General features: G+C 39.9%; 1 protein-coding gene across 1 annotated transcript in view; it reads left to right on the top strand.

The window, feature by feature from the left end:
• The window catches only part of LOC145977974 (synaptic vesicle glycoprotein 2B-like), an 80,846-nt gene that overhangs the window by 36,630 nt on the left and 31,630 nt on the right, over positions 1-12,586 (top strand). The window contains exons 6-7 of the mRNA XM_083110322.1: positions 9,662-9,900; positions 11,457-11,629. Coding sequence (XP_082966448.1) covers positions 9,662-9,900; positions 11,457-11,629 — 412 coding nt within the window. The remainder of the gene's footprint in view (positions 1-9,661; positions 9,901-11,456; positions 11,630-12,586) is intronic.

Below are 12,586 nucleotides of genomic sequence, written 5' to 3' on the forward strand. Positions count from 1 at the left end.
TTGTTTTAGTGGTTATTTATTATTGAATATCTAATTCTTAATTCTATAAAAAAAGGTATAAGCTTGTCATAGGATCCAGGGACCTCAATATATAAGCAGTCAACAGCAGAAACAGTATATACAGTGCCAGAAATCATGTTTGAGTGCTTAATTCTATAAATATTTCTCCCTACTGAAATCTTGACATTACCCTCAGGGGTTGTAATAAATTGCAATTGACCACCTACAGGTAATTGGTAATGATTTAAATTATTGTTAAATATGTACAATGTTTTACCTGTTTCATCATCAACATCTGTAAGTATGCTGTTCAGATGAATAATTAACAAAGCACTTAGTTTAGATATTATATGAGAAGAGGCTTGTGGTGTTGGCAGGTCCATAATAGCCTGTTTTTTGAACCCAAATAAGTTCATAGGCATGTTTATTTATTTCAAATCATGCTCTGTAATTGGGCATTGATTACCACTTTTCAAATCACAATGACCCCATGGTAGAGTATGTATGCCACATGATAAAATGCATCTCTTATCATCATGTGGGTCCAGAGCCACTTTTCTTACAATATTGCTAGTCAACAAGTGATCCACACTCTGAATTCTGGATTCTGATGTTCTGATTGTGCTACATAATTTGAGGCAATTTTTGTAATCTTCAAATTCAAGCTCTTTGTCTACAGTCACTCTGCCAATGCTCTTGGCCTTTTTGGCAACAGCGCCACTACATGTTTCAAAGCTGTACATCTTGGCCCTTAACCCAGCAAATGCCACAATAACATCACCAAGTGTCTCATCTTTTAACTTGCCAGGCACCTTTTTGTTGTGGGGTTGCATCTTTGTATGTTCACTGGTATCAAAATATTCAAGCAATGCAGGCTGTGCTATATCTTGATAAACATCTTTTGTTTGAATATCAAGAACAAAACTATCTGTGTCCATGTACATCAGTTTTACACGATCCTTATAAAAAGGCTTCAACACATTATAAAACAATTTTAACATGTGTAATTTGGCCAATTCCAATATCACAGCCCCTACATAAATAGGCTTATCAAACTTAATCTTTGTTTTTTTCATGTTGAAAAGTGCCATATTCTCATCATAAATTCTTCTGTAATTGAAGTTGGGCTTTGCTATCAATTTTTTGCTCCGGCTGGGGTAAGTAATTAATTTAACATCAGTATATTTTCTGACATTTTCAATTGTTTTGCCATACACAGAATTGACCATCAATTTAAACAAGGTCTTATCAAATTGGCTCATTGCAGATGTTCGAAGCTCTGTGTTTGTATCAATATATGGTTTCAACCATCTTGAGTGCTTGAACCTCAAAACTTTTCCAACTTTGGTCACTTGGACACCATGATTTATTAGGAACTGGAGGTTTTTGTAATATAAAACATAACCCTGTTTTGGCTCTAGAGTCATCATCAATTTCTTTTGTTTAGAGCCAGGTGAGCACTCAACCTCAGGAATTGGGGGCAGATCAGAAAATGTGTTGTGTAAATCATCAGGAATTGTCAGATCAACCTCTAAGAACAGGCCATAGTTACTGTCATCAAAATCCTTAAGATCTTCAATATTGAAATCTTCAACCCACTCAAGCCCTGCATATGGCAGTTTATCCATCATGGCATAACCATACAGGCTGTTTGCATCTACATACAGTATATAATTTGATGGCAGTGCTGGATCATAATCAGGAATATATTTGTTATTTGCTCTGGCATATCTCTGAGAACATTGCACCATGCCTCCTCTTATACATTGTTCCATAAACAGATACATATCTTGATCCTGGATCAGATCCAATTGCATTTTAGTGTTTAAAAACATTGCAGACCATGCTAGGCCCGGAGCACTGTAAAAATACATTGGATCCAGCTTATAATTTTGCATGGAAGATTTTCTAAATGCCTGAAGTATATCAGCTAAGAGGGTCACATCAAGTTTTAAATATGCCTTGTGATAATCACCAAATGTCTGGCATTTTAAATTGTTCCACATCAACTGGGCATGGTGATAATCATCATCAGTGATTCCAGATGCTCTGATTTTGCTGTAAAACTCTTGTTGTGGTGGCAGAGAACACTCATCAAATTTAGAAAAATCTGTAACATAATCATATGGATATACACCCTTCCGCTTAATTAATTTCAGGTCCTGATTTGGAAACAAAGCACATGTGATTTTGAATTGATCATCAGATAATTGAGCGGCCAGTGTAGCCAGGCTAGCAGACAGAATTCTGTATGAATCAAGAAATTTTAAGTGAATAGGAACACCATTAACTTTAATTATTTTGCTAATGGCAATATATTTTTCATTATTTTCAGCTAAAATATTTAAATTCTGCTTGTCAAACCCCTTGTACCTGATCAGATGATGAAAATCATAATTGGATGCACCATGGCAAAATATGGGGACAAATTTTGGTCTGTGGATCTTAATATTACAGCTATTACACAGGGCCATTAAGAATTTACCATCTGTATGAGAATGGTGTTTCACCTTGATATTTGTATCTGAAAATTCAGAATCACATACCGGGCATTTTTCTGCATTGTTGAAATCTTTAATCTGTTTCTCTGTTAAAGGCAACATGGGTTTTGATTTTAATAAGATATTAGATGCTATGTCATGGCACTCATTTTCTATTCTATGTGCAAATTCTTTGATGGCATCTGGTCCCATGTATAAATATTCTTTACTAACAACACCATCCTGTACAACAACATAATAAAAACTAGAAGGTTCATGTAACTGGTATGGTGTAATTGAAGATTCCTCAGGATCTGGGCTACAGAATGCAAGAGGTTTGAGATTTGATTCAAAATCACAGACTATATATGCTGGGTGTTCCAACAAGGGTTCAAATTTTTTGAATTTGGCATTTTCACTTGGATTAGGCATAAGCATATGAACAGGTTTATGGTTGCCACAGTATTTCAGATGCTCAATTAACTTGTTTTTAGCAATTTCTGCATTCACTTCACAAACCCCATTTATTATTTTTTTACCATCAAATACAGTTAAACATCTTCTGCACAACTTAAATATTGTATTGGATTTGTCTAGTTGTTTTCTGACTAAAGCTTCAAGACTGCGTATCAGAGTATAATGGTGGGTATCATCCCCTTCAATTAAGAGCAGATCAATCGGAACAGGAGAATCATCATCAAATGTACTGATTCTGAGAGGTACTATCAAGCAAATCCCACTTCTAGTAGAACAAATAAATACATTAATAGATAATTGTTTACCATTGATATTCCTGGCCTTTTTTTTCAAATTTATCAATATTCTGAACAGACATTGGATATTCTAAACCCTCCATTGCTTCATCAAAATCATTTTCATGTTGTTTATAATAACTTATTCGCTGAGGATGCCTTGAAACTGGATACAAAGCAGCTAAAATACACCACAAAAAGCATTTCTCATCATTATTTTTTATATTAACCACGGCTTGTTTGTTTTTAATATTGGCAGGTAATGGCAAATATGTAGTAGATCCTTGCAATGGGCTGAATTCAGAAATATTAACATAGAGCTTGTGTGGAGATCCGCATAGGCTCCATCCTGATTCTTTTGCAGCAAATTCAGAGTGTTTAATATTCAATTGATCTATCAAACTGCTTATTATTTTGTCTGAATTTGCATTTGAATATACAGCTACAGTTTTTGTTATGTGGGGCTGTGTAAATTTTGTGCCATTTGGCTTCTTATATTGTGTAAACAATTTGAGGGACAGCTTATAAGAGCCATTTTGTGCATTTAGAATTGCCTGCACATCAGAATTTATACTGTTCAAAAAATTCTTAATGTCACATTTTGGCTCTGCTACAAACCGGTAATCCCTAAGTTGGCCATTAAAACTGCTATGGATAGGTGGTGCATAGCCTGGCTGCTTTGCCGGTCCAGCATTAACAGGTGTTTCATGCTTCCTTTTCAGACCAGATGTAGATGGTTGTGAGGGCAATGTTGATGACTGTTCATAACAAATCACACTTATGCCATTTGTAATAAGCCTTGCTTAATATTTTGTGGCATCTTGGACACATTTTTGTGGCCTTTCTGCATTTCTTAGGGTCACAAATATGCCGGTGTCTAGACCAATTAGAACTAGATATATTTTTATTACACTGATTGCAATATTTTTGATTTGGCATTTTTATTGTTTATTTATATAAAATTTCCTGGTCCAAAAAAACAGAACTATGGATAATATGCCAAAACAATTATAACAGCAATTAGTGGCTGAACTGGTGCTTTTATACCCAAACAACAGCAATAACTAGGCTCTGGTGATCCCCAATATAAAATAGTTTTGCTCTTTTATGCTGTTGTACAACACACTTTACCAGGTTTCAAACCTCAGGTGTATATCAGCTAGCAGTAAATATTCTCAAAATCTCACGTGTGGAGATATTATTTTGCCACATGTATTTCAATCTTACACATTTTACCAGGGCTCAAACCCAGAGCTCTTCTTTACAAGGCAACAATATTAACACTTTGCAATCAGAGGAGACCTCACATTTTACCAGGCCTCAAACCCAGAGCTCTTGTTTACAAGGCAACAATATTAACACTTTGCCATCAGAGGAGACCTCACATTTTACCAGGACTCAAACCCAGAGCTCTTGTTTACAAGGCAACAATATTAACACTTTGCAATCAGGGGGGAGGCCTCACATTTTACCAGGCCTCAAACCCAGAGCTCTTGTTTACAAGGCAACAAGCCATGGGACTATGTCCATATTCTATTGAGCATCAGAACCCAGGAGTTATGAGCTTTATATCAGCTAAATACAATTGAAAGTTGGACTTTGAACTGTGCAATGAATATTCTGTAAGTCTCACTCGGGTATATATTATCAGAACAAGGCAAAACCTGAATCCAATTCAGGCATATATGACAACATGCAAAAGGCCAATGTTCTTTTTACTAAGAATTTCCCTTGGAGTCAATGACATGATGGCATGTATGGGGAATTTTCCCTGAAAGGGCACAGTGTAGATTTTATCTCATGCATGCAAGCATATAAAATCTCCCAGGCGTGCATAATTTATTGCTGGCCGGGACATGAAACTGATCAAAGATTAGAAAAAACATGAAACCAATTTGCTTGCCTGCCCTTGTCCTATTGTATTGATCTGTAAGTTGTAGAGGATGAGAATATAAGCATTTTTGCCCTAGTTTTAAGTATAGTCAAAACAAAATCAAGAGGGGGCATATTTTTGACAAGTTTATGGACAACAAACTGAGAGATGTATCTTTTACACACATGGGCAAATCTGTCTGAGGGGGATTCTTCTTTTCTACACTAGAATTCAAAATTCTTTAGATTTAAATATGTACACACATGGCCGATTGGGGCATATGGGCATCTTGACATAGTTTTAAGTGATGGGCAAATCTGTCTATTGAGGGTTCTTCTTTTCTACACTAGGATTCAAGATTCTTGGGATTGAGATCATATCACACTTGAAGAAATGGGGAATAAGGGCATCTTGGCATAGTTTTAAGTGTAGGCAAATCGGGCTGTTTAATCATATGAGCTCTTCTTTTCTACGCTATAAGTGTCCTGGTTATACGAGCACTGTAGAATCAATTATACTACTTGATTGATTATCAGAAGCCAAATAAGACCACATTCGATTGAAACTGAAATTTCCTGTGAATTATCAGAAAAATATACAAGGTGCGGCAGAATTCATTAGACAGTTTGAAATTAGCGACATTCACGTATAGATCGCGCGCTGTTTCACTCGTTATTTAGTGAAGCAGTTCAAAGCCTTCAGTAGATATGGTATGGTTCCAATAAGATGGCGCCACAGCGCATGTGGAGACTCTTCGTGAAATGTTTCCGGGGAGAGTCATGTCACGTAATGGTGACTGCACATGGCCTTCACGCTCACCAGACTTATCTCCATGCGATTTTTTCTTGTGGGGATATTTAAAACAAAAGGTGTACGTGAATCGACCCCACACTACTGAAGCGCTGACGGAATCCATAAGATCTGAAATTCAGAACATTCTACTGGAGATGCTGCGCAATACGATGAAATCTGTTATGCAGCGTGCAATGATATGTTTCCAGAACAATGGAACTCATCTCACTGACATTATTTTCAAATCGTAAACACCAAATGAAATGCTGTTGTATGTACCTTGCAGCAATATACGTGGTTGATCATCAGTCTATAATACAATACATAGTTTTGGAATTGCAAACTGTCCAATTAATTCTGCCACAACTTGTAGGTATTACCTTAAACTGGACTGAAGCTAAGTAATAATATATGTATTATTATTACATCTGTCTTTTATTTGCACACGCGTAGAGTCGAATTACTTTCGGAACATCTCCAGCGGGCTACGCTAGTCTGTCTAGCGAGCCTAGTGGGTGTGTGGAGCCTGAGCAAGTGGCATTGCGATAGGTTCTGGGTTGAGATGACGTCAGCGGCTCGCTTGGTTAATTGGCTGCTTCGAGAGTTGTGATTCGTTCCGAAGTTTCTAATGCATACCAGCCAAAGATGTTATGGAAATAATCTCCCTCTACTGTCTCTTTTCTTTTGTCATTTCCCTGTATAGTAGTAGTAGCTTTTCAAATAAGTTATTTTTTGTTTCATACCTGTAGTATCTTGTAATTTTCCTGTATGTGGTTTGATTGATTCCTTGATTTGCTTAATTTTACTTCGCTTCTTGTGCCACTTTTGGTTAATATGCTAAGATGGAGATGAGTGATGATATAATGAAATTGATGAATGGACACTCACAAACATCCATGCCCAGGCCGATATTCGAAACCGGGACCTCGTAGCGCGATGTGCTAACCCCTCCGCCAGAGATCCGGCTTCCTGTATCTGCTATATGGGTTTAGGTGGTATAGTGAAACCACAGGCAAAAGAGCCTCCGCAGATCCACAGCTCCTGTTCATCACACTCGCGCTTGGAAGGGAGAAACAGAGGCTCTGTCCGCAAGGTACAAAGTACAGACTTGAAGTATGGTCTTGGCGGAAGTGACGTCACGTAGTACAGTTCAAAAGCGCCAAGAACAGAAGCACGCAAGTACACAGCGTGCAGTACAGATGGTTGGTGACTAGGTCACGTAGTTTCCGCACTCGTTGCTCATTTGTTTGAAATCACGGAGGTAGAAAGCGAGCAGCACAGGTATAGCTCGATCACAAGGAAAAAAAACTTCCGTTAAAAGCGTTCGCGCATCTTCCCTGCCGTTATCGGTGCTCGGGGCAGTGTTGCCAGGTCAGACTTGAAAAAATCGGGAGATTGTTCCTTAGGAAACCAGAAGATCTGCTACAAAATCCGATGATATAATAGTAGCAGATGAACAACTTTCTCGGGGGCGGCACAGGCGTGCGCACTGGGGGGCAAGGGGACGTCCACAGATTTTTTCCAGCGAGGCGGAAACAATGTATTTTTATCAGGCGGATAAACCGAGGCATATTACCCCGTAATAATGTTGCCCTCTCAGAAAACACCAGTTGAGTTTGAAATTATCACGTTCCTACATCCCTATTTTTAATAATGGAAGTAAATTACTGTGACTGAAATCAACTCATACGTGTGAAATAATAGGTACTTTTATGTCAACATTCATTTTCCACAATCTTTCAAGTCGAATGCTAACAATAACAAATTAATTTGCCTTCTGTTGGTGTTAGGTGTACAGGTATCGTTAGGGGTTGGCACGCATCCTGCACCATAATGAGAAAATGAATTACGTGTGTGAAATATATTGGTGATTTATACAGCATGTCTTCCTCAATAATTCAAGATAGCAACGCCTATGCTAGGGTGCCACCTATCTTCCTCATCTGTAGAAATACACATACACACAACACCCACACACATATATACGTATAGATACATGTATACGTGCATAACACGTTTCACTGTGTTTGTGTCACTTCATCCATTTCATGAGTTTTTCATTCTTCCATATTGTCGTACTTACCCGTAGAGGCACAAAAGCGACGTAAAATAACTAAAATAGAAATAGAGTTTAGGGTGGGATAAAATACAGCCATCTAAAAATAGTAATGTAATAATAGAAATAAAATAACAATAATGTCCTAGCACAAATTGATTATCGTCTGGCATAATTTCACAGTTCAAACAGCACTTTTCATGGCTGAGTGGAGTTCCACTCTATCTCTCCCCTCCATGTTCAAGTAAGATGAGCAGGAAACGTGTTTTTGAGCAGGACGTTGGAGGTGCCATAGAAATAGTTTATTAAGGAATTCTCCCGAGAAATCAATAGGTCTGGCAACACTGACGTGAGCCGCGATGAAGGCCCCTTCCCCTCTGTCCTTTCCCCACCAGCCAGAGCGGTGAGGCTCTGCGCAGGTTTCTTTCCTTGCGGTCCCACTATAGATATACAGGGTGATTCTAAAGGTAGGGTACAAACGAAAACCACAGATTCCTCCCATGAAATAGAGACGAAAGTTCCCCTTCCACTTTGCCGAGAGATGCCTCCGTGAGGAGCTAGACAACGCCGAAAACGTGTGAAAATGAACTTCACACCGCTGTACAGCCAGTACCAGTGAAGATAGAAAGGCGGAACAAAAGAAGTAAAAAGGAACACCAAAGTCGCCCATCCGAAAATCACCAGGCGGCAGCTGCGCAGCGCATGCGCATGGGGTTCCACAAAGGAAATAGGAGTGTCCCGCAACACAAGTGCAGGGAAAGGGTATCGATCGACAACGGTAGGGACAAAAGAAGCAATGAAGCATGAAGTAACAATTGCACAGCGGCAAACAAACACCATGGCTGAACCATGAACGCGATAGTTGCCTGTCGAGTGTCACGGACCACTTTGCTTGCATTCTCGGTGTGTTTCTTCGTCCTACGTCGTCCTCCCGTGGTTCTGCAACCCCGCACTACTTTTCTCGACTGCACTGCTTCAGTAACGGTGATTTTCGGATGGACGACTTTGGTGTTCCTTTTGACTTCTTTTGTTCCGCCTTTCTATCTTCACTGGTACTGGCTGTACAGCGGTGTGAAGTTCATTTTCACACGTTTTCGGCGTTGTCTAGCTCCTCACGGAGGCATCTCTCGGCAAAGTGGAAGGGGAACTTTCGTCTCTATTTCATGGGAGGAATCTGTGGTTTTCGTTTGTACCCTACCTTTAGAATCACCCTGTATAGGTTATGGGCCAGCAAGTTGTTGGTTATAGTTCTTCTAATGTCTGGAAATGTATGTGTACGGACATTTGAAAATGCAACGTGATTTCTATGGTGAAAGAAAAGTGCTTAAAACGCGAGGAAAACGACGAGTACTCAGTTTTATCTCCTGATCGTATTTGGCGCTGCAGTCGAAGTGCAATTCGAAAGACAACACTTCCAGTCCACGACTTGAAGACCGCACTCCAAGACCATACTCGGAGGATGCTCGCTTCAAGTACGGTCTTGCATCTTTCGGACACGGCCTGAGTCTAGCATGATTCATTACGGCCGCAGTTGAACCGGTGGAGGGGGAAATTGCGCAGACAATTTTGGCTCACGTTTCTTTTCCGTGTGGCCTCTCTGTAGATCAGCATTTGCTGATCCTCGGCCAAGAATAAAAACTATTGAATTATTGAAGTATTTAGTTCAATGGCGAACCTCGAACATAAACTAGTACCACTTTTCTTCTAGTTTTAGCATGGCTCGTGATTCCCAGGGACTGGGGCTACGAATCCCCATCCTTCAAGTACAACTCCTGGAGGATCTTCGTGGCCCTCTGTGCTGTACCCAGCCTCATCACCATGATCTCGCTCTCCTTCTTTCCCGAGAGCCCCAACTTCCTCATGTCCAAGGGCAGGAACGAGGAGGCCATCGAGATATTCAAGAGGATCTACAAGGTGAACACAGGCAGGGAGGCACACACGTACCCGGTAAGCAGGTAATACTTGCTGTGAATCTAGAAGAGAGCGTTTGTAAATACGCGTTCTGTTTACTACCAGTAGAGCAGATTAAATTAAATTGTTGGGCGTTTCTGACCGTAAGACCATCTTGCACACTTCAATATATCCAGAGAAATAGCCCGTTATCTAATTTTCTTTTTAGTTAAGGGTTAAGAAATCCCCTTGGGAAAACTTAATAGTGCATTGTTGTAAGGGGACCGGATAAACACAACCCAATAAAAAGGTAAAAATACACTAAAACTCAGACAGGAGAAGAGAAAAGCGAAAAACATTTGTTAAAACACTGTCGTCATCTGCCAACAGTGATGATAAACAGTTGGGAAGATTAAAGGTCTGCCTGAGGAAACCAAACTCGAGAATATGGCGAACAATCAAATGGAAAATTGCTACTTACCTTGCACGTCACAGCTCTAGTGTTTTCCATTGGTTAACACCAGCGATCGCATCATCATCTATTGTTCGCAAATGTTCCTTTTCAATCCGCAATAGTGCAAATGCTTGTAGGGGATACTGTAATAAGCAAAAGAGAAGAAACCTTCTAATACCATGTAATATGTAAATACTAACATTTAACAATTTATTTTGTGGCATGATTTACGTAACATAGTATTGTATAATTTAAAATTAATAGTGTATCTCTTAAACCCTTAAATTTGATTGCCAGTTTATATGAAGAACTGACTGTTAATATATTTCGATATCAATGCACACATACACAGAGAGAGAGAGAGAGAGAGGGGAGGCTTTGGGGTTCACCCAACCTCTAATAAATGGGTACCCGGGGGCAAATCTGGAGATGAAGGCTACCGGAGCGTGGTGCTGATCACATCACGACAACAAATTACCGAGATTGTGTACATGTGGGGGCCTACCTCCATGTATCGCCATATGTATGCAGGGGCCGCCCCCCGTGGCAGAGTGGTTAGGTCCCGGGTTCGAATCCCGACCTGGGCATGGATGTTTGTGAGTGTCCATTCATCAATTTCATTATATCTTCACTCATCCCCACTTCACAAATTAGCCAAAAGTGGCAAGAAAAGCGAAGTAAAATAAAACAAATCGATAAACAATAAAGAATATGCAGCGGATTCCCCGATGACGCAGTTGTAACGTTTCTTCCTTGTAATCGAGGAGTCCCAGGTGGATCCACTTTAAACTCCTCACGTATAGGTGCAGTCCCTATTAACCTATCTGTGCATATAGTGTATTGAAAACAAATAATCTCAATGTGCAGGAGCCTCCCCGATGGCGCAGTGGTAGCGTCATTGCCTTGTAATCAAGGGTTCGGGTTCGATACCCAGTGGAGGCACATAGTGGTTCGGATCCCACTTTAAACTGTAGGTCCAGTCCCGATTAGCCTTACTGTGCATAAAGTGGACTTATAACACCAACTCAAACGTAAAAATATTGTAAACACTAAAAATATGAGCCATTACATTTGCAAGAGAAATGAGATTTAAATTCCAAAACATGTTTTCGCTATGGTCACAGAGTTTCTCTGGGTTTCAATTCTTCATCCATCCTAGGTAGATCGGCTGTTGGCTGAAAGCAGTAACGAACAAATGAAGGAGCCAGAGACTAAACACTCCTTTCGGAAAGTCCTGCTGTTGCTGTGGCAACAGAACAGAGATCTCTTTGTTCCGCCATTGCTTCATTACACCCTGGTGAGCTTCATGACGTACTTCTCGCTGCAGTTTGGGTAAGTGAAGAATTATGCATTTGACACTAGGTGGCACTGAAATGTACAATTTGTAAATGTTGTGTATTATTTCTATGTTACACTTTTGAATACGACTAAATTGCTTTCTTCGGTCACTTTTATACATACTACCATTGGTTTCTACAGGAAAGATCAGCCCACCCTTGAAATGAGGAGGAATTGCGTATTTCCTTTCACTTCCCACCTTTATTTATATCCCTCTTTTATTTTTCCTGATCCACGAAAAGTTTTGGCAAATAGTCAGAAGTGCAGCAACAGTCGTACAGCAACACACAACACCAGTTCTACAACGACAGGAAGAACTTGTCTTCGATCCAGCTGAGCAAGCAGAGCTAATGGCGGAACAACAAACACATCCAAACGAAACCCCACAGAACCTTGCCTTCAGCAGAGAAATAGAAACAGAGATTGCAGCCTTCAGATTCTATCCGGCTGCTACGCAACCACAGCTGACCACGCCAAAAGTACGCGCCATCATCAGTCGAATATCCAATAAAAAGGTCTCTGGACTGGACCAAATAAAACCAGAACGTCTGAAGAAACTACCCAGGAAAGCTCTAGTCTATATAACTAAGATCTTCAAAGTCATTTTGAGAAGCTCCTACTTGCCAGCGCAATGGAAGACGTCTCTCATCTGGAGCATCCCGAAACCAGGATTAGCAAAATGCTATAGACCCATCAACTTACTATCGCACCTCAGCAAGATCATGGAGCGAATTCAACTGCGCCGACTACAAGAACAACTTGCAGCTCATCACCATTGATTTGCCGTAGACTACAAGTTTACGTCTACATGCGTTGTCTACACGTAATCTCCGCGTAGATTACATTGGGTTGTAGTTTACATAGACTACGTAGACAATCGAAAGTGCATTAAAATTAATTTTCAAGGGTTTCATGAAAGAAAAGTGACATATTCAACTATATTGCTTCCTA

Source organism: Lepisma saccharinum, chromosome 24, assembly GCF_977018435.1.
Source record: "Lepisma saccharinum chromosome 24, izLepSacc3.1, whole genome shotgun sequence".
Classification (NCBI taxonomy): Eukaryota; Metazoa; Arthropoda; class Insecta; order Zygentoma; family Lepismatidae; genus Lepisma; species Lepisma saccharinum.